The sequence below is a fragment of the Pundamilia nyererei genome, unplaced genomic scaffold, assembly GCF_000239375.1.
Source record: "Pundamilia nyererei isolate P.nyererei 1_Seehausen unplaced genomic scaffold, PunNye1.0 scaffold00052, whole genome shotgun sequence".
Taxonomy (NCBI): domain Eukaryota; kingdom Metazoa; phylum Chordata; class Actinopteri; order Cichliformes; family Cichlidae; genus Pundamilia; species Pundamilia nyererei.
In genome coordinates, this window is record NW_005187453.1 from 2,957,480 (window position 1) to 2,981,742 (window position 24,263).

At 39.6% G+C, this 24,263-nt stretch overlaps 2 protein-coding genes across 5 annotated transcripts; both read left to right on the forward strand.

The window, feature by feature from the left end:
- The first annotated feature begins 1,095 nt into the window (after nt 1–1,095).
- kera (keratocan) lies at nt 1,096–6,648 on the forward strand. 2 transcript variants are annotated; one of them, XM_005733494.1, is made up of 3 exons: nt 1,096–1,311; nt 4,689–5,563; nt 5,701–6,648. In XM_005733494.1, exons 1-3 carry the CDS (start codon nt 1,301–1,303, stop codon nt 5,868–5,870), a joined length of 1,056 nt encoding a protein of 351 aa, XP_005733551.1. In that variant the 5' UTR covers nt 1,096–1,300; the 3' UTR covers nt 5,871–6,648. The 2 variants fall into 2 exon arrangements, with proteins under 2 accessions (XP_005733551.1, XP_005733552.1); XM_005733495.1 differs by lacking the exon at nt 1,096–1,311 and adding an exon at nt 3,599–3,666.
- A 1,203-nt stretch (nt 6,649–7,851) lies between these two features.
- Nucleotides 7,852–24,043, forward strand: epyc (epiphycan). 3 transcript variants are annotated; one of them, XM_005733496.1, is made up of 12 exons: nt 7,852–7,904; nt 8,303–8,337; nt 9,489–9,583; nt 12,191–12,368; nt 17,793–17,955; nt 18,291–18,839; nt 19,115–19,309; nt 20,043–20,183; nt 20,387–20,545; nt 20,654–20,856; nt 21,256–21,351; nt 23,245–24,043. In XM_005733496.1, the coding sequence occupies exons 4-12, from the start codon at nt 12,198–12,200 to the stop codon at nt 23,413–23,415; spliced, it is 1,848 nt and encodes a 615-aa protein (XP_005733553.1). In that variant the 5' UTR covers nt 7,852–7,904; nt 8,303–8,337; nt 9,489–9,583; nt 12,191–12,197; the 3' UTR covers nt 23,416–24,043. The 3 variants fall into 3 exon arrangements, with proteins under 3 accessions (XP_005733553.1, XP_013766375.1, XP_005733554.1); XM_013910921.1 differs by lacking the exons at nt 7,852–7,904; nt 8,303–8,337 and having other exon boundaries at nt 9,356–9,583; XM_005733497.1 differs by lacking the exons at nt 7,852–7,904; nt 8,303–8,337; nt 9,489–9,583 and adding an exon at nt 10,897–10,932.
- The last annotated feature ends 220 nt before the right edge of the window (nt 24,044–24,263 follow it).

The window sequence follows — 24,263 nt, forward strand, 5'->3', positions numbered from 1 at the left end:
GGGATGGCAGGTGAAAGTATAATCAGCTGTTGTGGCCTGGCGACCCAGTTTCATAGATCATCCTTCAATCCAGACTGCCTCCAGCTGTTCTTTTTGTTTATCACTATTTTTACTCATAAACTGTGTCAATCAACAATCACCCCAGTTTTTGTAATTTCCACTAAGCTTACACACTATAGTTCTCTTAAAAAGGTTTTTTTTTTTTCACCTTTTGCCATTTAATAGGAATAAATAGAACAAAGTAGCATACCTTTTCATGGAAAGCCTAGTATTGCAAAAAAAAAAAAAAAAAGAAGCCCAGCTAGAACTGCAAGAACAAAGTGGGTTGAAATGTGCACACCTTTTGTTTGATTTAAGTCTTCATGCTTGGTTTGGATACCCATGGATAAATATTTGCCAACATCACAGTGAAAAATGTACAAATGCTTGCATTAGAACAATAAATTGATGTGTATTATGTCACATTTACTAAAATTACAGTTTTCCCTGCAATGTCTTTCTACTTTGAGTGGTTAACTTTAATTGCGGTTTGAGACACAAGGAAAATCTTTGTCTTCTGCAGTTGTTTTTGCAGTGAAACAGTGTAAAATCTTCTCCAGTACAATCTAGGTGAGTAAAATTGCTGAGTGTAATTATATTATTTTTGTAGATAGTGCCAACAGTTGCATCAAGGTACTTTATAGTAAATATCCTATAATACCCTATAATATCCTATAATAATACAGAAAAAATGTGTACGTGCTTGTATCTGATTGTATGAGCAATGTAGGAGAAACAAAAACAAGACTTTTTCTGTGAAAAGCTGGGTGTAAAGTACCATCTAACCTCACCTTGCACCCTAGAAAATGTACCCCAAGGCATTTGAGCTGAAATGAGCCATAACTAATCATGTGTCCATCCCCCAGAGTTATGAGTAAAGAGCAAAACATCCATTTAAAGGTGGGGTGACATCAGCTTAACTGTCAATCGTTCAAGCATGACTTCATGTTCTATAAAAAAAATGGAAAAAAATGGGGGGAAGACAAAAAGATGCAGAAAAAAAATGCTGGGCTGGCAAAAAGTAGGCAACACAGACTTCTGAAGGGACATCCCAGCTCGCACACAATCGTCCTCCCACCAACAACACACGCTCCATCTTCTCGGTTGCACCGGTGACCAAGGTGCAGCCTTGGGGGAATCAAAAGAATAACAATACAAGAAACAGGGCTAGGCTGGGCTTTTGCTTCAGACCACTGAGACTGCAGACAATCATCAAAGCTAATCATTGGAGGAGCACAAGAACCAAAACTCACCTGGTCGAATGAAAAGCAGGTAAAGATGATTTTGGCTTTCATTTACAATGAGTCTGTTTGAGAGAGTAGTGGAAAGAGTTCAGAGAATTTGCAGATTTCTGATGAGATTGCTCTTTATCTTTGATATGGCTTCACTTTACTAACCTCTATTTAAAAACCTACACTTATTATCTCTTCTTATGATCATGATTGAGCTGGGCACTTTTTAAACCAATTTAAAGCCGTTTTACTAACACACTCACACCTAGAAAGGACTGAACCGCAAAGAAACAACTGTGGTACTTTTGAAGTTTCCAAATAAACATCTTGGAAAGTCGCATTTACTGCCAAACCTGTTTTTTTTTCACGTAACAATTACCCATAAAAACATTTTTTTTGTCCTTTGTGGACACAGAAAGTCATGCCAACTCTTCCAAATATTTCAAAGTCATGAAGAGGATTTCAACAAATGGAAATAATCATGCAAAACTCATACATTGCAAATAAAAGCCATTGTGTAATTAACATAGCTGGCTCTGACACAAAGCCCCTGGCAGGAAATAAGCATTATCATATTCGCCTGCATGTGTTTCCCCTTAGTCTGTCAGGCAGATATTACCCAACATTTGTTTTTAGTAAATACAGTTTCCACTTTGCAGATCTATGAAGCCATGACTCATTAAAAACTAAAAACAAAATAACAATAGACGACCTCTTAACCTTTTAATACAGAGAGCATTTCTGAGACCTTAATGTGTTTGGCTTCTCTCTCTTTGGGGGATCCTGTAAAATAGCACATTTGTGTGTAAAATGAATGAATCAAATTGACTTTATCCCCATGTTGCTCATTGGCCATAGTAAAGTAGCACAGGGAAAGCATATTTAGAGTACAACATTAACAGACTGTGTTGCACGTAAATCAATTTCAATGTCTGCAGTGTGTGCAAACACAGTAGTCTGATAGAAATGCATCGAATTGGACAAATTGGACAGCTCAACATGCCATTATATGTCTTTTATCACAAGTAAAGGAGCTGCTTTTTGGCTAACCCAGTAAAGGCACTGCTAAGGCACTGAAATGTGTGCCCTTTCAACTATTCTAGATAGCAACTTGTCTTTTATGCATAATTCCTCCAAATGTGCTTGGGACAAATGTCTGGCTGTTTAACTGATCGTAGAGGATCACAAACATGTGTTAAGGAATAATCACTGTGCACAGGTGCACATTGGCAAACACCGGAGGAGCTCTAATGGGTTTGCATGGCTGATCATGGATGAGCGTTGCTCCTATCCTCACAAGTGAGCTGGGATTATCCTGTTGTATTCGAGGCTCTGCCGTCACTGCCAGAATTGAGCACAGTCTTATGCTCGCATGTTGAAAGGTCACCAATTCTGATGTAAGCGAGCTTCAGCAAAACATTTTGCAAGGCCAGCCTGCAGTAGAATCTCCTCAGCTTAAGTATGACTTCCCTCCCATAACCTCTCATGTCTTCCGGCAAGGTTTTGTACTTAAGCAGAGTGCGTCAGCTTTGTGCTTGATGCTTTAGCAGTAATGCAGAAAAACGTGCCTCCCCTCCTAATAATGTCAAATTTGCTCAGGAAAATCCTCATGTTTTAAAATTCAACTGGATTGTGGCATTTTCTATGAGTATCACCTTTTGTTCCTTCTCTATGGTAATTTCAAAGAATTGTCCGATTCCTGCAGGTTTTTTAGATAATGCTCTGTTCCATCCCAGTATTTTTGATTAAACTATGGATATTTCTATCTTAATAACGGAGCATTATATTTCCTTGAAGTCTTATACTACTTGAATTATTCAGAATAAGTTAAACTGAGATTTATATCCCCAAGCAATTCCCTCCCACATTCTTTTTTTCTGCCATCTGTGCAGACAGGGTTGACAACTCTTGACTTTCTGTACTTATTTTAAACATTGATATGGAGGTGGAGATGATCATCTGTACATGACAAATATACTGAGCTGTATGTGTGTGTACTTTTTGTTTATCCCACTAACTGCATTCACATAGTGGACAACCAATGAATAAAATTAGCACAAAAGGTTGATTAAGGACTCTTAAAGTGGCATTAAATCAATTATACCAGCAATGGTTTTACATGTGGAAGTCAGCAAACTAAGGACAGGTATATCTGCATTCTAAGTGTGCCATGGCTCAGGTACTGAAAAGGCTTAGGACAGTACACATCTATTAAGGATTATGACCATTGATCCTGGGAGACTCTAGCTGGCCAAGAGAAGCTTTAACGTCATCCTGAGTGACAGGCTTGCACACCATGAATGAAAAAGCCAGCAGTACAAATAGAGGGACGTAAAAGCCATCCTCATCATTTGAGACCACACTTGATAGGACTCCACAAAAGGAAACTTTAAAGGTAAGATAGACTGGACTGCAAGGCAAAGACGTGTATACTGTCTGAATTATAGGGTTGGTGGTTGTTAGTTGTTAATCTTGCAGCTTTAGTAACTGGGTTTAAACTTTATAAAAGCATGAATTACATTGCTGCCAATGCACTAAGTATTCTACTCCAAAGCTAATTGACAAAGCTTTGGCTTTTCTACAGTGAAAAATGAGGGGCACATCTCCGAGCAGAGGTTATCCGCCTTTGTCTTTGAAGTGTGGCCATCTATGGAAAGCAACCCGAAATGAGTTCCAGACAAACATGGAGTGCATCAAGAATTTAAACAAGCACCAGATGGTAGCTGAGAGGAATCAAGTTGTGGCTTAGAAGATGAGTGTATAGAAGATGGCAAAGCTGACTTTGGATTTTTGTTTGTTCTTGTTTTCATTTATTTTTTACTTCTTACTTGCAGAGCTTTCAATCTATTGCTTTTCTGCAACATCACACCTTTAATCTTCCTTTACGCCTGTCAGGGGTTAGCACCATTTGCATGTTTAGTTGAATATGTTTTCATCTGCATGCATCACTGCATCAGATATGCAGACTGAAGCTGGCATGCATTGACACCTTTACACCTGAGCTTCTAGACTGGCCTAATACAATTAAAGTTGACCTGGATTTGCTTCCGGTGTTTTGAGACTTAATTGGAAGGCAAGTAAACCCCCGGATGAGTGGACTACTTCTCAGCCGGCTGCTTACCTTCAAATGAATTAATGATGGAGTAGGTGGTGGGGACTAATTTGGGATTTATTTCAAACACTTAGTACACTAATCCAAATGTATTTGATGATAGCCATGATTTATATATTCTACCTGTTATTAGACATATTGCATCAAACATCTTACAAAGACCGTTGCTAGTAAAGGGGGTCAGAAGTTACTGCATTCTTAAGGCAGTGTGGAATAACTGCTCAACATTTTTTAAAGAAAAAACATTTGTCTGTAGGGCTTCCTGACTGTAATACTCTCTTCTTTTTTAAACATTTCTAACGCAGGCTGAGCAGCAAAATGGAACTTCTACTGAAGCTTCTCAGCATCTGGTGCCTGATTGGGCTAACTGTCAGCCAGGACATAACTTACGAGGAACATATTGCCCAGATTCAAGCCTGCCCTAAAGAGTGTCGCTGCCCAACGAACTTCCCTCGTGCTGTTTACTGTGACAATAAAAACTTGAAGAATATCCCTAAAATCCCTCCATACACATGGTACCTGTATCTGCAGAGCAATATGATCGAAGTGCTGTCAACAGATGCCTTGCAGAATGCCACCCAGCTGCGTTGGCTGAACCTTAACCGCAATAAAATCACTAGTGAAGGCGTGGAAGAAGGTGTCCTCAGTGCAATGACTCACCTGGTGCACCTGTACATGGACGATAACCTCTTGTCTTCAGTGCCATCACAACTCCCAGCCAGCCTGGAGCATTTACGTCTGTCTCGCAATCGAATCTCCAAGATCCCTGCAGGTGTCTTCGTCGGCCTGGATAAACTTACTCTTCTGGACCTCCAGGGTAACAAGCTGATGGATGACGCTGTGACTGAAGTCAGCCTAAAGGGTTTGAACAACCTGGTACAGATCAATCTAGCCAAGAACCAGCTGAGTACCATGCCTCTTGGGCTACCACCTTCTACCACTCAGCTTTTCCTTGATGGCAACAACATTGAGAAGATCCCAGCTGGCTACTTCAAAGGTTTGCCAAAAGTGGCATTTCTGAGGCTCAACCACAACAAGCTTGCCAGCAGTGGAGTCCCCAAAAATGTGTTTAACATCTCCAGCATTTTGGACTTGCAGCTGTCCCACAACCAGCTGACTGATGTTCCTCTCATTCCCTCAGGCCTTGAGCATCTTCACCTTGACCACAACAAGATCAAAAGTAAGCCTAGGTGTATTATTTTCTGCTTAATCAGAAATTAATTTAAGCTGGAGTTACTTAAAGGAAAGTTCTTTAGAATTTTTCATTTGGAATCTATCCATTCTTATTACATTAACTCCCTTTTTTTTTATTTACAGCTGTAAGCGGCTCAGGTGTCTGTCCCGTGTCTGTTGAAGATCTGGGCGATTCACTTAATGAAAGTGCTCCTCGACTCCGCTACCTCCGACTGGACGGCAATGAAATTCAACCACCAATTCCCAGAGATGTCATCATGTGTTTCCGTCTCCTTAGGTCTATTGTCATCTAAACAGAAAAACGAACATTGTTTCTTAGGCCAATTCTTATTTTCCACAAATGATGACTTGACCTTGAAGTTGATTTGGTAAATAAGAATTGTGAAGCCATACATATTTGCATGTTTGTAAAGTATCTGACATTAGTTGGCATGAACCTATTGTATTGTTGTGTCTTGGAAACAGCTTTTTTTAGTTAAGTCTGAATAAGATCTAAAAGACACTACTGATGGGTTAGAAGCTTTAATTGTGGCTATTGACCGCTAGCTGTGCCTTATGCAGGTGTAAACAGCTGCATGAATACTTCTGAACCAAAATGTAACTGTACATGAATAGGAGGACAATATGTATTTATGGCATGTAAAAAGCTTGGAGACTAATTGTCATTATGCGATATTGAACAGAAGCTAAAGCTTCTAAATGCAAAATCAAAATACAACTTTTTTTTTTCTATGACTACTTTATATCTTTGGGCTTGAAGCCAAATAACTGGTCTTGTGTTCTTATAGGTGTGTGGTCTTGATTTTCTTCTGAAAATTACTCTATTCTAGAAATTTGCATATTTACTGTAGGTAATTTATTTTTATTTAATACTGGGGGAATAAAAGTGAAATCCTGTGAATATTCCTGGCCAACAGTCCTTAATGTTTTGTACACAACAATGTGAGAACTGTTTTTATAAAAAAAAAAATACCAAGACACTTTTTAATTATGGCCACTTCTTTTTCTGAATAATTTGAGATAAGATGTCATTTGAATTGTCTTCAATTTAAATAAAACTTCTAAGAACAACTTTGTATCCTGGTGTTCCGTTTAACATAATATATCAAGCACTTTGGATCACTATAACACTGAAACAGTAATAATAATATATCAGTGCAAGGGTTTTTATGCACAGATAAAGTAAACATGTATTATATTATCAACCCAGATAACAGAAACATTTGTCCCACAGGACTAGCAAATGTTGTGTATGTTGTGTGGGCCAGACATGACCCAGCTGTCACAACACATTTGACATGCAACCCATATAAGGTGGACTTGTTGTTGAAAAGAGACTCAATAGTCAGCACTATCCGTCAAGGACTGTGGCCATTAGAAAATTGCAGATGTGAGCCACATTTAGGCCAAACATATTTTACTTGGGTAGTGCATGTGGTGATTAAAACATAAAATAATTCAAGGGACTTGTGATCAATGAGTAAAAATAATAAAAGAACCAACCTTAGGAATCATTATACTTTGTTAAACAAACAGTTTAGGAACTTTGATTAGTATTTATAACCTTCAGAGGAGCCACGTCCAATGTCAGATACTGATGTGCTATTTGCAAAAATATAGTTATAGATTTTGCAGTTTGTATTTATTTTAATTTATTAGCATGTAGGTACCAGACTAGATAGGGCTATGTAAAGAGCAGGCTCCTAAATATGTTAGCATACTAACAGTGACAGTATTAAAGATGGACATACCAGATAATCTGAAATCCAGTTTTGCATCCTTTAACATTTCTGCTGTCGCCATCTTGATTGCAAGAAACCAAAAGTGGCTAAAGACACAGCTATAACCGTGAAACCACTTGCTTACTGGCTAATAGCTAATGAACTCAAAGAGAAGCCTTTTTGCAATCAAAAGTATAGCCATGTGGTAGCCTCCAGAAAGGATGCAAGTTTAAATCACTTCAACAATGGCTTTGTTTATTGGACCAGAAAGCTATGTGGAAGAGAAGCAGGAAGTAGCGATTTCTAAGTTCCACTGCAGCAGAACATTCTGACACCCCCCAAGTCAGTGTTACAACTCAGAAAGTTGGGGCAGCCACGCCAGACTAGCTAAAATTGCAATGTATTGACCAGGTTCTACTCAAGAACGTGATATATGATTAATGAATTGCTATTTTCTTGCTTTTTCAACTTTGCAACTAGAATTTTCTCTTCTTTGGAGTGACATCTGCATAAGCTCAAGTCAGTTAGCTAATTCAGCAATATTTCAAACACAGTTGCAATAGCTAAGATATATATGGAAAGACTGACTCATCTAATTTGAATAAGGTAATATTTAAAAAGTGTCAGTTGCTTGTAAATGTGACTAAAACAGCTAGCTAATAGCATTATGGCTAGCAGCTAAAATTGTTAGCTAAAAGTAACAGTTGACTAAACAAGATTTGTTAGTTATACGTAATAAAGTTGCTAAATTTAGTACGTGAATACCTAATATAGTAAGACAATGGTTATGGGGAAAGATGAGACATCTCATTAATGAGGCATTTTGCACAATGTATTTGTCATTGTTAGGAAGGTTAAGTCTGCTAGCATGAAAATAACAAAGGTTGACATGAAAGGAAAATGTTTCTTTTGCCTCATTCTGAGCCACATTATCATAGCAAGACATTAAGTGGAATAGGGAAATAACGAGTTTTTAATTCTTTCCTCATCAAAATGTCACCAAGGTTTACCAACCCCTGGATCCAACAGGGCTTTGAGGGTAAGTCAAATGAGAGAGATTAGGAACCACTCACATAAATGTTCTGACAGGAGACCAACTTCAACACTTTTTAGGGTACTGTCCCATGCTTCCTGTATGATAAATCATTGTCTCAGGTATGATATTTTGGGTAAAAATTCATTGTGTTCTTTCCTCTAAAGAGTGCTTGGCAGAACAAAAGCTGTAGATATAAATCCCAGCATATATGGCAGGTTAGAGGTTTGCCTGTCATTCATCATAAGGTCTAGAGCTACCTCCTGAGGGAGAAGTGGACAGGTTCAGACAAAACTATGGCCAAATAATGCTGACTTGCTCTCTGTGTTTGCATGTGTGTATGTGTCCCATATTTATTTTAACAAGGGACATTAATGAGCCAGGCTGTCTTTGCAATGTCAGTAGAATCCCCTTAAATCTACATCAGGACTTTAGAAGAATCACTTTCCTTGGGGGTCTGAACCCTGATCAGAATATTTTCCATCAGTTAAGACATCCATAGTTCTCCTACAACTAAAATCAGGCTTGTAGTTAAAGCAGACCACTGAGCAGCTGATGGTGCAAAGAGAAATTTGCTTCAACCCAAAAGGAGGACAGAGGCCTTCCTTAAATCAGGGACTTCCTCTCAGCACTATGCTAACAGGGGCTTCTTACAGAGGTCCCATTGTGTATAAGGTCCCCGTGGATCCCCCTCATACATGAAAGCAACACATGCCAGAGTTTCACCTGAGGAAAACACAGGGAAATATTTCAATCTGACTGAGCCAACTTCTTAGAAAAATAATGCATATTCTTAAAAGGGATGGCCGGATATTTTGCCAGTGGTAGGCCTTTACTCTCTGTTTCTTTGTGTCTGGTGTGTGTGTGTGTGTGTGTGTGTGTGTGTGTGTGTGTGTGTGTGTGTGCATGTATAGTGTGTGCAATGTTTGAGAGGGTTGTGCATGTGGTTGTACAGTGTGGGGTGGGTGCACTCTGAGTGACCAAAAGCAATCTGCTCTGGTCCAATCAGTCTCAGTGCCTACCTTCACACATAAGCGGCAGGGCACTCAGGTCTGCCAGAGCGCACAGACCTATACATACACACACGTCTACACACTTGTCAAATTCACACACACACACCTTTCACACACTTCACACACGCACCCTCCCTCTTCAAGGCACCCTGTGCGACCTCTCACCATTGGCCAAGTCCCGGAGCCCTCAGCATCTCCATCACGGCTGACGGGACCATTCAGGAAAGCAGGAGACGGAGGTAAGAGTTTTTGGTGCTATCTTCATCTTGCTGGTTGAATGGCTCTTTGGTGCAGAGGATTAGGCAGGAAGAGTTGCTCAGCTAAGCCTTCCAAAAAAATCACTCCTATTCAGAGTTTTTAAAATGAGCTACAACACAAATAAGATGGTGTGGCAGGGGCTTTAATTTCTCTCCTGGGTTTACTTTTGAAGATATGCAGGTGCTTTCTAAGGGATTTTTTGGGGGGTCCATAATGTTTTACATGTTTTTCAGTTGTGTTAGACAGGTGTTTCACAGTATCAAACTAAGGGTTTTGATTTTTTCCTCGTTTCTTCAAATGTCGTTACGTATTCCTATAGTGTATGTATTTGTGAAAAATGACCTTAGTCTGTGAAATAACAGCAGGTGTTCATGAAAAAGTGCATAAATAGCACCTTTTCATAACATCTTTTGCTCAACTTCTGCAGAAAACGTCTTCTACTTTGCTGAGAATCTTAAATAATTGAAAACTTTCTGCAAATATTCTCCCTCAAAGTATAGTTACATACAAGTGCATACCATACTTTTCTCACTGCCTAGTCACCTGCTTTGATAGAGGATTTTTTCAATGCAAATTAAACCTTCTTGCAGTCCAAATAACCCAGATTGTTTTGCACCAACAGCCAAGTGGGCATCACTTATTTGCTTGTGGGTTTTGAGGGGAAAAGGCAGAATCACTGAATATCAGGAATGCCCAATGCAAAGCCAAGCATAACAGAGAAGTAGTCTGGAGGCTCCAGTCTTACATACATACAGTTTCCACACACTGTACACTGTGATGGCCTGAGTAAAAGCACACCTCTGTCTTTAATATAGTTCGTTCAGTCTAGCTGTGCTGAATTGCGTAGCTCCATGACGGGCGGTTTGTTTAAATAGCAATGATAACCAGTCAGATCAAGTTATCTCAGCAGAGTGCACTAAGTTGATGTTGGAGGGACAACGAAGAGACTGATTTGCATATTAACTCTGTCCCTCTCATACTGACAAGGTTAGATTCATGACTTAAATAACCTAGGAAGCTGTTTTTTTGGTTTTATATCTGTCCTCATCCCAAAATAGTAGCAGCAGAGGTTTCTCAGTTTTCTCTCACTGAAAGATAGGTGTGTTAAAACAGAGTGTGCATCTGTGAGAGGATTGCGTCTTTCCAAGTGTGTGCATGAACGTGGATCTCTGTGTGTATGTGTGTGTGTGTTTGAGTGTCGCTGCTGCTGAATGAAGCTTTTCCTTGCAGCTGTAACTCGCTGCCATCCTGTCCACAAACCTCGGTGGAATTTGGAGTTTGAGTGCTGAGACAGGCAGCAACCGGCCCTCATAAAGGCCCTCTGTGAAGGGTGAGGGGTCGAGTCAGCTTAGAAACCTGTCTCTCTCTCTCTCTCTCTCTCTCTCTCTCTCTCTCTCACACACACACACACACACACACACACACTTGTTGCTCTCTTGCTGCTCTCTTCTACTCAGTCCTTTCCTCGCTCTCTCCATCTAACCCTGAGGGCCAACATCTTGTCTACTCTCTTCGTCAAATTCTTCTTCTCTTCCCTTGCGCTCCTTTCTCTGTGCTAGCCTACAGGACTCTCTTTAATCTGTAAAAATATATCAGTTCCAATGTGACTACACCTGCTATTAGTGTTTCGAACATTGACACACTAGCATACTGACAAACGATTAAAGTCGTAAGCCCACTGTCTGTGGTGCCAGCTAATTAAGCACTAATTAGCATATGTTAATCTTATTAGTGCTTCCCACTTTAGAATAATACTTAAGAACTGACCAACCTTGGTGAACTAAGTAGACCTGTGCAGAAGATTATGAACAGCAGCTATCGTATCTAGGCCAGGGCTAATGATAAAAATTACACACACTAATTTTGATTTTCCACTTTTAGAGTATCCCATTATATGATCAAATATCCCCAAAATCTTTACTTCAACCATAAATACCACAGGCTGAAAGTGAATTTCTAAAATTCTTTAGCCTTAATGAGACTAAACAAAATCCTCTCCTGGTTCATTATCAGATCAACTCTGACTTTTGACCTTTGACATACCACAGACGAGTACCTATTTAAGCCAAGATGGTTGCTCCATGAAAAAGAAAGCCTCTGGCTAAAGCAAAGCAGGAGGCCCTCATATTTTGATCCCCTGAGCTGTCTGCACCATGATAATGAATTCATTGACCTTACAGATGGAACCCAAAGTCAAGCTTTGGTGTGCAGCACTGTAGACTGGTTATCCTTCCAGTATCTCGAACTGGTTATGGAGTAAGGTTCAAAGGCATGCTCTGCTGTGCACCGACAGCATATGGAACTATATTTTACTACACACCATGTTCACATTACTCACAACAGATGTCTTTGTACTGTAAAAATGAACCAGTTTAAAAGGGTTTTGTTTAAGGAAACCTCTTAAAATTTGCTGTACACGTCTTTTTTCGTGTCATTTTTTACATTTTGCAAGTGACAATAAACTACTAAGTAAAAAAAGTCACCATGTGAATGTGTAATTTCCCTGAAATGTGCTATACTTCACATACGTCTGTAAAATCTTTTAATCACACATTCCCCACTGACTTTGTGACTCTGCCCTCATCAAGGTGGACTATGAGGATGCTTGTGCGGCTTCTGTTCGGACTCTTCGTCCTCAAAGCGGCGGTGGCCAGCCCCAGATTTTCCCGGCAAGCGCACTTAGACACATACAGTAGCACTAACTATGATGACAATTTCAATTTGGAGAGTGACTATGAGGATGTCCTGACAATTGGTGAACCTCAGGTAAGAAACACAATTTCTTTTTTGAGTTTATGCAAGAGAAAATGTATGTTTCAGGCTTTTAAACCCCTTCCAGACTCTTTTGCCTTTAATCATAAAAATAAATAGGTCACCTTAAACTTTTTACTCTAGAGCAACCGCTATAAAGGCATTTTCACAGACATGGAATTTATTTCATTTAGCAGCATGTGGTCTGTTGAATTTATTGCCGATTCTCAAAAACATTTAGAAGACACATGTCCTCTAGTCTGTGTGTAAAGATTGTGCGACAAATTTTATGCTGATTGATTACTGAAAAAACTTGAGAAGATAGACAGAAAATATGAATCATATTTTATCACATCAACATGACAGACAGCTGATGTTTTAAAATATAAAGGCTGCTGGGACAATTTGATTTGAGGTCACCAGGTTCACTGAGCACAGAGGGAACCGGCTGCTGTCCAGGAGCCACTGGGAAGCTAAATGTTTTCCAGATTTATGCGTCCAAAATAATTTTAGACATTGCAGCCACCAGTTTTACTTACATATTACTGATGTCCAACTGCAGCTGATGCACTTTGAACTGTTGACTGTTTTGCTTATTGTGTAGAAGCTGATTTCAACCTTATTTTATGTTTGCCTTTTCAAGCAGATACATGTAAGTAACAGGTAGAGGGAAAGGGCAAACACAGCTAAAGCTTTATCTGCTTCCAACAGATCTTCATACAGATTTCGCAGGTGCATGTCAGTCCTCTGGAGGCTAGACAGCTGGAATCTTTACTAAAAGCAGTGACTAGATGACCTTCAGTAACGAGAAAACCCCTAGGTGTTTTCTCGTTACTGGAAGTTTCTATGCAGGAGAGCGGCTTTTAAAGATGAATGGAGATCGGTAATGGCTACAAAGGAAAGAAGTGAATTCAAGAAGTGCCCTTCAAATCTCATATCACAGCTCAAGCTGAGAGTGATGTGGCAAGCCTTGCAGACACAGTGGGATTGAAAGCTATAGCCAGAATTCATGTCAATTTATTGTTCTTTGTGACAAGGAAATTAGTCCAAGGCAGTGTCAAAATGACATCAGATTTTCAGCTGGCTCCCTCTGAGCCAGTGACTTAAATCAAACCTGATGTGAACTGCACTTACAAAACTGCTCTTATCTAAGGTCTGCTCCACAGTCCAGCTTATGAAAAGTTTTTTGTCATCCACCTCCACAGAAACTAGTGCCACCCAAGCTTTTTAGCCTTAATCAACTTCACTGGCATATTTTATGTGTAGTTTTACAGCTCAGGGTTACATATGGAGCTGCTGGGTGTGAGAATGTTTTCATGTGTTGTAAGAGAATGGCTTTGATAATGTCTGCGTTTAATAAAATCGGAAATTACTCAGCAAGTTTCAAGAGGTTTTGTGGAAGTCTGTGTGGGTAGGAAGAGGAGAAGCAGTACAAAGTGCATTTAGAGTAACTAGAATCTTTTTTCATGCTGTCCACGCTGAATAAACATAACGCTTTGACTCATAATTGCAGTTTTTAAGGGTCTCTCATTTAGTTTTGTTGAGAGGGCAGATCATCTGAGAGAGCGCTCTTCTAAAAAGAGTGAAGATTTAGGAGAGGTTTTTGTATTTTTCACACAAACATCAGATCTCATGGGAGAAATGGAGCGATGATGAGCTCCATGCCTCTGGAATGCTGAGTCTTTACTTTCCACGGCCAGCTCTCGTTTGGTATTTCTCTCCTTTCTCCTCGGGGCTTGTCTCTTTTGAGAGAAGTAAAGGCTCATCTACTTTGTTATCCAAGCCAATCTTGTTCAGTCTGCTGCATTCAAATACTCTGGACATGCTTTAATCACCAACTTTGGATTCATGCAGGCACATTAGTTTCATCATGATCTTCAGTCTGCCTCTTATCTATTTTCTCTTGAGTTTTATAACATCTTAGGAGCTGGATGGTTCACTTAATTAGAGCTTCTATTTATTTGTTTTGTTTTTTGTTACCATCCAGAGGTTGGATGTAAGTTTTTAACAATGGTAAATGACACATAACTGTTCAGAGTGTAAAGAAAATATGACTTATTGCTTTCATGTTTCATGTAAGGTAAGAAGACCAATGCCAGGCTAAAGCTTAACCGATTTAAGCTTTTTTGGCTGTTGTCATTTTTTTTTTTTTTAAACCATGGAACATCCTGGAATATGGAAACAACATAGTGAGCAACATTTTCTCATTGACATCTAAACAATCAGACCTCTTTTGGCAGCCAAAGGTTTGACCCCCACTGGTCATTAGAAACAAAGCAGGTTTAATTGAATTTTTGAATGCACTACCTTGCACAACCTGTGTTCTCTCCACGTTTCAGACCCCATGTCCATCTTTAATATACAGTCTATGTGGCGCTCCCAGCAGCTTGTCAGGGCAAAGACGACAATCGGAAGAGTAATAGATGGCATAGATAGCATAGCTCTGTCCAAAAGTAGGACAGTTTTACCAACCTGCACTCTAGAAGTAACTATATGAAAAATGATTGATTCAAAAAGTGTAACTAAGATGGAGTATTATCTAAGCTTTGGAGAATAATCCAATTTCCCAGAATGTGACTCTGCTCCTTTAATAGACATTCTGCATGTAGACGGTGTGCTATCTTTTTCACTCAGCAAGAGTTTAAGTGAGTTTAACTCATGTGGCTTTTCGAAGGACTAAATATTACATACATACATGCTGCACCCCATATGACTAAGAGCCTATGGCTGGTGTCTATGGAGTTTTCAGTACTTTTCCAAACTGCTCACTTGTTTTGTGTCGATAAGCTGGAGGACATTGGTGAAATTAGTTTGGAAGGATTTCATCTGACTCTCAAACATGTTTTACTTGCCTATGAATATATTCATATATACTAATATAACAGTAATACCCTTAATTTTGGCTTGGTCGGTAATTTTATACGTTTTGGTTTTGGCTTAACGCTCCACATTTCTCCTTTCACATCCCTTATTCCCCAAAATCCAGGATTTCAGAAACTTTTTTTCAGTGTTGTTTGTTACCCCCTCTTTCCCCTCGGGTGTATATGTTTGGGGGAAAAGGGGGGGGGGGGGGGGAGCAGCAGTTCGATTTTTCAGTGCAAGACGTTTTAAAGGCCTACCTCATTGTAGTATCCTCAGCTTTTTCTCAGGAAAACTTTAAAATGCAAAATATATGAATGAATAGCTTTTCATTGGTACAAGCCTTTTTTTCCTCAGTTACATTTCAGGTAGTTAATTATTCTCAATAATTTGACTGCATTCACTTGACATACATTTCCTTTGATGCCTCTTAGCTTACAGATATCTGATTACTCTGGTTAAAACTAGATAAAAAGGCTGAGAAATGGATCTGTGCAGCTACCATGTGAGTCTTGGTTCCACAAGGACCATTCCCTTTTTGGAGGACTGACTCAGCCTTGAGGGGCGTTATACAGTGTCAGGTACTACCTGTGTGAAGTGTGTGGGAGTTCACTGCCCTCATCTGGAGAAGGATAGAACTGCAGGTTTCTTGAGCTGTCAGAAGAGCAACTGCAAAGACTGTAAATATAATTAAAATAGCAAATGGCTATACCCGAAGCCTTTAATGAAGGAACCAAAAGGCACAGCTGTGTATAAAGCTTTCTTGGTTTGGCAGAGCTGTCTCATTTTTATAATTTCCCCAATTAAAATTGCCTATTTGATCAACAAAGGTGCTAAGTCTTGGTTTACAAAGTAATTTGGTATTGTGAAACTTGTGACATTTTCAGAGTTGTCGCTGCATGTTCCTGTTTCAGTGTTTAAGCTGCCCAGTGTGCTGGATTATGTAAAATATGCAGTGCCTTTTTACCATAGAAAAAAAATACTGTAATATTTACTGTGATGTAGTATCGCTGCTTTACTGGTCACTTACTAGCAGATATAAAACAGAGTTCTTGGCTGAATCTCTATAAAGTCTGAGCAAAGGTTATTTTGCATTTTACACACTGGACAGCACTGGATGTTTTTTCGTTTTTTTATGAATCGGAGCTAGATAAATAGTGCACGCTGTGCAGTGGATAGTTTCTTCAGCACAATTTGCTGCCATCTAGTGGTTAAAATTTAAGGTTATGAATCAAAAAATACTTTCCTGTTTATGGAGATCTTTGTTGGAGTCTTTTCTTAAATCTTTGGATCGTTATTTTTTTTGTCTGCTCAACCTCTCCTCTAAGTTTCACAGAATTCGACACTGCTGTCTTTACGCAGTCTTGTTAACAAACAGGCAAACAAACAGCAATTATCAGGTGCCTGTGCGCTAACTCTGAGCTTAGCACAGGAGTACTAAATGTGAAAGTAACTGGGAAAAATATGAGTGCTGAGATAGTAAACAGAGCAGGGTTTGCACATCACCAGTGCTGAGGCATATTTTGTATGCCAAAATGCCAAGTACAGTTAGGTCCTTGATTTGTCCACAACAGTTGTAGTTTTGCCTCTTTACACGGCCACAGTGGAATTTAAAACAAACAGTCAATATCTGATTGCAGTCCAGACTTTCAGCTTCTTTTCAGTAGGTTTTAGGAAAATTTTTCATTTAAATTTTATGAATTGCAGCTGTTGTTATGCATAGTTTTCATAGATAGGCTCAGAAATCATTAGAAAATTAACTGATATGTGACAAATGAAGAAGAAAAATAAACATGATCAAGAAAGAGAGAAACAGCTCATGATCCAAATATTACCATATTATGTTTCAAACATGGCAGAGGCAATCTTATGCCATGGGCCACTGGTTTGTATTGATGATGTGGCTGCTAATAGAAGTAGCAGGATGAATTATGAGATGTAAAGGACCATACTCATTGCTCATATTCAGACAAATCCCTCAAAACTGGTTAGACAGTGCTTCAAAATAGACGAAGCCTCAAAGCATAATTCAAACCAAGAGTTTCCCGAGGCAAAGAAATGGGATATTTTTCAGTCAGTCATCTTATTTCAAACGAACACGGTATGCGTTTCAGTTATTAAATACAAAACTGAGTGAAAACCCCACAAACAAGCAGCAACTAAAAGTGGATGAAAAGGGGCCTGTAGATAATCTCATGGGAGGAAACTGCAAATGATTTTCATCCAAGCATTCAAAACTATTTTTAAATTTAAAATGATGTATGTTCTGTCAATTATATAACTATGCATAAGGTGACTGTAAAATTCCTGCACAGTTAATATAAACTTTCTGTTAAACCCCCTGAATTAAAGTTGTCACATATTGATTGTTTGATTTAAACTCCAACAGCTGATGTAAAGAGGCAAAACCTGAAAAAAAATTGTCTAACAGCACTGTACAGTTTTGTCCCCGTGCAAGTTTTTGTCACATAGAGCAATAAAAAATTAACTTTTCTAATGCTTTATTTCATCTTTTATCATGTTTATTTTAAAATGCAGTTCTCATATATTTTTAACTCACTGCTGTTGTCTTTCCCTCAGATAGAGATTGGAACACTGCCCCCACCTGAATATGAGGGCTCACTGGAAACACAGAACGAAGTGGAGCAGCCGAAGGAAGAAGAAGAGTTGCCTCTAAAACCCCAGCTAGTCCCTCAGGGTTCGGGAGGATCTGGGGTTCTCATGGGCCTAGACACACAAAAAGGTCTGAAAAAAGGAGAAAAAGTCTTTATCATAGAACTACTTCATGAGTAAGTTCAGTAAATATGAAAGAGAAAGGGCCTTGTCCAGCATTGGGCCGTTGGATGTGTGAAAGCAGCATTACTTAACTTAGAAAGAAGGCACTAATCTTTCCTCGAAACACATCATCCTCATCGTCTACCTGTGATAATCAGTTCCATGTGCATGTCATCCATTTAACTTGCAGTCAGTGGTTAAATGTGCCCATTTGTCATCTACTGTTGCATGTAATCATCATCATTGTGAACTGTGTTAATCTCATCTATCTGTTCATTAATACCTAATCTTGTCTCTAACAAGAGGTGGAGCTTCGTCTGACACCCACTGATAGACCTCGTATCATTCAGGATTTCTGGATCTCTGTAGAGTCTGGGGCCTCTGGGGCCTCTGGAGCTTCTGGGGTCTCTGGGGCCTTTGGAGCTTCTGGGGCCTCCGGGGCTTCTGGGGCTTCCGGAGCTTCAGGGTCTGGAGGCTCAGGAGAGATTCTGGTCTCTAGCGCCTCAGGAGGCTCTGGAGGCTCTGGAGACATTGTGCTGATCTCCGGAACCTCAGAGGAGCTCCACATCTCGGGAGAATCCAGCCAATCATTGATATCTGGCAGTCTCTTGATATCTGGGGATCTCTTGGGATCCGGAGATTTCATGGGATCTGCTATTTCTGGAACCTCGGCCGATTTTGCCTCTGGAGGTTCTGGAATTTCCACTGAACTCCATTTGGGTTCTGGAGGGTCAGGAGACCAGTCTGGCTTTGAGGTATCCGGAGATCTTTTGAGCTCAGGGGCTTCTGGAATATCTGGGGTTTCTGGGGACTTTGAGTCCGGGGACCAAAGGATAACATTTATATCTGGAGGTTAGTATCGTTGCACCATATTAGTATCTAACTTGTCATTCTTTGTGGGATTTATGTTGATTGTCCTAAATTTCATTTAACTGCTTTGCTTTTTAATGTAGTTAAATGTTGTTCATAATTATTTGTGCTACTGGACTTTTTTACTCATAATCACTTTCTTTCTAACATTTTATCTCTCAAGAGTGATTGATTGGTTAATGGGTTGATTCATTGTCCATCTTACCTTTCACCTCCCAACGTTACCACTCCTAACACCAAACATTGGCTCTAACAAGAGGAGGAGCTGCCAATCACTCCAGACATTATTGCCCAGGAGACACTAGGTACTTCTGGGGAGTTCTCAGGAATCCCAGAGGTTTCGGGAGATGATGGAGTCTCTGGAGAAGTATCCGGAATCTCTGGGATTTCTAGTGTCTCTGCATCTGGAGAAACTGAGGTCCCTGTAACTCTGCTCCCCACCACTTTTGAAGGTCAGTACCAAATCTAGACTTGGGGAAGACAGGCAGTACTAAAGGCTATGTCTCACATTATCAGCAGTCTCCGAAAGTTGATTCTGTTCATCTGGACTTAGCATTTTGTGGGAGAAACGTTTCGTCACTCATCCAAGTGACTTCTCCAGTCTCCGAAACGTTTCTCCCACTAAACGCTTCGTCCAGATGAACAGAATCAACTTTTGGAGATTTACTTTCCTGGATGATTGAAAATGCATCAAGACATTATCAGCATTGTTTTTAGGAAAAGGATAATTATCAGGGCTCAGAACCCCAAAGCAGAACAGAAACAACAAGGATATAAAAGTTTACTTTAATAAAAAAATGTTCAAGGTTCCCATAAACTATGCAAGGTTAAAAAAAAATGGGCACAGTTGTGCAGAACGGGAAAATCGATTATAGAAATACTTCCTGTGGCTTTCCCTGAACGTTCTTTCCTTCATAGCTTAGTATCCCACCATAGAAGCCATCTGAATTTGTTTCTGTCGGTTTGTTCTTTACTAAAACACCACACTGTTTGCGACCACTCTGCAAATCATATTTCATGTTATTAACATCAGAGTCTTATCTTCATTTGTCATTTAAAGTCATAAACTCTTGCTTAACACTGCTAAAACACTGCGGCAAACCATGGGCTACTGTTTGCCAGATGTCTTGTCCCATGTCTATGATCTAACCTTTATTTTTAACACCTAATCTTGTCTCTAACAAGAGGAGAAGCTGCTTCCACCTACAACACAAAGCCCTCAAGAGGGTGCTGGCACTGTAGAAGGGTCAGTGAGCTCTGAGCTGCCAGAGCCCAGTGAGCCTGATGAGCCAGACAAGCCTGAAGAGCCTGTGGTTGACAGACGAGGTCAGTATAGAACAGATGGGAATGTTATATAAAACCTATATCCCCTTTGGACTTGGAAAGTTCTGGTGTGCTTGGACCTGATTTTTATTAACTTTGACCTGTGGATTACAACGGTTGTCTCTGGAGGATTCGGGACTTTTTAACAAGCTACTATGGCATGTCTTCCTTTTTCTGTTTTCCTTCTTCTTGTCCATGTATTCCAGGTATGCCCATTTGCTTGCTGTGCACATGCCTTGGTGGTTCAGTCTACTGCGATGACTTGAATCTGGATAGTGTGCCCCCTCTCCCCAAAGACACCACTCACTTCTATGCTCGCTACAACAGAATCAAAAAGATCAACAAGTCTGACTTTGCCTCCATGAGTATGTTTCCATTTTGAATAAAAACACATCAGTATTAGTTCAGAACCATACGCAAACTTAAATGCAAGCTTAATTTTTCTTCCGATGTGTTTTCCCACCTTCCTTCAGACAAACTGAAGAGGATTGACCTGACCCACAACGAGATAACATCCATTGAGGACAGAGCTTTTATGGGTCTGCCTGAACTGGAGGAGGTGGTGATTCGAGAAAATCACATCTCCCAGCTGCCGTCTTTCCCAGAGACTATGACCCTGATTGATGCCAGCCACAATAACGTTGGCTCAAAGGGTATTCATAGAGAGGCATTCAAAGTACGTACACCTCTTTTACTTACAGTTGGACTTTCACATATCAAGTAAAACTGTGTGTATTTGCTCACGACAAGAAATTAAAATAACATTTTCTTAGTCATTTGGAAGTCATCGATGACCTGGATGACTGAGAACCTTCACAGACATAGCCATTTGGAAGGAGCAATAGTTTGTCAGCCACACATGTATTATCTCAGCTGAATGCAGGAAACTGTGTTTTTGGATGGAAACAGAATAAAAGGAAAGTAGCAGGATAAGAGTACAACTAAATTAGCAAAATTCTAATGTTAAGCCAGTGTTTGAAATCCAGTATTGTCATGAGTGCCTTAAAATGTCTTTCACAAAGGTAATATCTAAGGTTCTTTGCCATTAATGATTATCTTTCCTTACATTAAACAGGATATGACTGGCCTGCTGTACCTGTACCTAACAGACAACCACATTGATTATATCCCAGTGCCTCTACCAGACACCCTGCGGTCTCTGCACCTACAGGTATATCCTCTGGCCAAACCATAAAATCCATCCATCCATCCATCCTCTTCTCTAATTCAGCAGTTTTAACTCGCTGCTTCTGCATTTTGACTTTGTTCATGCTCTTGTTGTTTATTTCAAGTAATATTTATCTAATTTTAGCACCTGATCCCAGTGTAGTGTAGCTCAATGACAACAAATCACATCTTTAAAAGTTAACACTCATACTAAACTAGTACTTAAACCACCAAAATGTGCTCTAAGATTATGCTGTTATTTCTATTTTTAGTTCTATTTCTATTATCTTTATTATAATTGTTAGCTTTAATATGCATAAAGATTTTTATCTTAGTTAAGGGAATTATTGACCGTTTAAAAAACTCTGTTTACGACATTCTCCCATTTCACATTATTAAGGAGGGATTTAATGTAATTGGGCCTAGTATATTATCACTAATCAATCTTTATTTGTCACTGGGTTGTGTTCCGGCTGCCTTTAAACATGCCGTAGTGAAACCTGTTCTTAAAAAGCGTTTCCTAGATCACTCAAACCTCGCTAATTACAGACCTATCTCCCAACTTCCGTTCCTGTCAAAAATCCTGGATAGTCCTATCACAACTTCAGACCTATCTGAATGCGAATAACATCTGGGATCAATTCCAATCTGGGTTTAAACTGTGCCATAGTACGGAAACGGCACTCTTGAGGGTCTTCAATGATCTTCTTTTAATTACTGACTCTGGGCGCACCGTGGTCTTAGTTTTGTTGGACCTGTCCTCTGCTTTTGATCTGGTGGAACATAATATCCTCTTAATGAGGCTTGGACATCTGGTTGGCATTACGAGTATGGCCCTTAGTTGGTTTAAATCTTACTTATCAGAGAGGTCCTTCTCTTTCACGATGGGTACCTACTCCTCTTCCATTGCCCCCGTTACATGTGGTGTCCCTCAGGGGTCTGTGCTGGGTCTCTATGTTACCTCTTGGTCGTATTATTGAAAAGTACAAACTCTCTTATCATTGCTATGCAGATGTTATTCAAATTTATTTTGAATTGACTGAGGATGATACTTCATCGATGCTTCGCTTCTTCCATTGTATAAGACAAGTTAAATACTGGCTGCAGAGCAATTCCCTTATCCTTAATGACAAGACAACGGAAATTGTAATCTTTGACAGTCATACCCCTAGAGCCCATCTAACTGGTGTCCTCGGGCCCTTCACTGATTATCTTTCCGACTCTGCGAGTAATTTGGGTGTTTACCTGGACGGCTCCTTTAAGCTTGTAGAGCATGTGTCCTCTGTTATTAAATCTTGTTTCTATCAACTTCGTTTAATTTCTAAGGCCAAGCCAAACTTACCACGTGAGGATCTAGAAAGGCTTATCCATGCCTTTGTCACATCCAGGTTAGACTATTGCAACTCCCTATACACTGGGCTTCATTCTGCCCTTCTTCATAGACTGCAACTCGTCCAAAACGCCACGGCTCGCCTTCTAACTGGTACTCATAGGTTTGAGTCTGTCACCCCAATTCTCACTGGCCTCCACTGGCTTCCAATTAAATACCGCATTGATTTCAAAATCCTACTGCTTACTTATAAAATGATAAATAATATCGCACCTAGCTACCTTATTGATCTCCTTAGCGTGTATACTCCCAGTAGAACACTGAGATCGTCTGACCAATTGCTTTTGGTGCAACCTAGGTCACGGCTGAAAACTTGTTTTTATCGTTAAGTCTTGCTTGCTTATGTGCGTACTTGTGTACTTGTATGCTCGGTTAATCAATGCCTCCCAGCTGCTAGCTTATCTGCCTTTGTACTTTACTACTGTTTGACTGGATTATGTGAAGATTATGTGGCTACCTGTAGTTTTAAATGTGCTATACAAATAAAGTTGTATTGTATTGTTTCAGCGTAACAATATTCAAATGATGCACGAGGACACGTTCTGCAACCTCCAAGATTTCAGCTACATCAGAAGAGCACTGGAGGACATCCGTCTGGACGGCAACCCCATCAACCTCAGCAGAACCCCACAGGCATACATCTGCCTGCCCCGTATACCCATCGGGGATCTCATTTAACCACACAAATACAACCACACGCACACATATTTGTACATATTAACAGCCCACATACGATTCATTCACTCGTCAATCCAAAATCTCATTTACAACAGTGCCTTACCAATAAACTGTCATACATGCTGCTGGATATAACACCATTTAGATTAATTATCAGCCTTAAAAAACAGAAATTAGTGAGTGTAATTCTGCTGACCAAGCACATATTCACTGCTCTACTCCATCTTCATCCCGTTGTTCGGATATTTATCCCAGGGCACACAACAGCACGCGTACACACCAAAAGATATGGATACTCATATCCATATCCACACACACAGACATTCACACAAGAATGCTGTCAAAAGCCAAACTGTCCCACAACTTTATTAAAAATGAACAACAGGCAGTATTCATAGAAAAACAAATCTGTTAAAAGCCCTCAAATGTCATGTATGTGTTCGTTTTCACAGTTGGCAGAAAAATGACAACATTCTTTAAATGTATTTGTTTTGTAAAAAAATATAATGTTATTAATAATAAATCTAATAACTTTCGGCAATGTATACTAGAATATAGTTATCAAAGCTGGAGCTTGATAAAAAGTCAATTGAGTATCTAATGCAATAAAATGTGCATTTTAAACACACTCAGTGGTTGTAAAGTCTGTACTGTAATATAAAAAAATATATATTCTGATCATGAAAAAGGTGTTGTTTTTTTTAAGTGAACTGCAATTTTTCGGTATATTACACTACAAAAAAGTGATGTTTTAACCATGCACAATAGCTGATACCAACAACTCTGATGTGTAGAGTCAGTCAACAAAACACTATTGTTTAGTATGGGGACGGGAAGCTGTTGATTTT

Coding starts and splice junctions, on each gene's coding strand:
- kera (XM_005733494.1), top strand. Junction 5,564..5,700: donor TGACCACAACAAGATCAAAA/GTAAGCCTAGGT, acceptor TTTTATTTACAG/CTGTAAGCGGCTCAGGTGTC.
- epyc (XM_005733496.1), top strand. CDS start 12,198: ATGAGGATGCTTGTGCGGCTTCTGTTCGGACTCTTCGTCCTCAAAGCG. Junction 12,369..17,792: donor TGACAATTGGTGAACCTCAG/GTAAGAAACACA, acceptor TCTTTCCCTCAG/ATAGAGATTGGAACACTGCC. Junction 20,184..20,386: donor GCCTGTGGTTGACAGACGAG/GTCAGTATAGAA, acceptor CATGTATTCCAG/GTATGCCCATTTGCTTGCTG.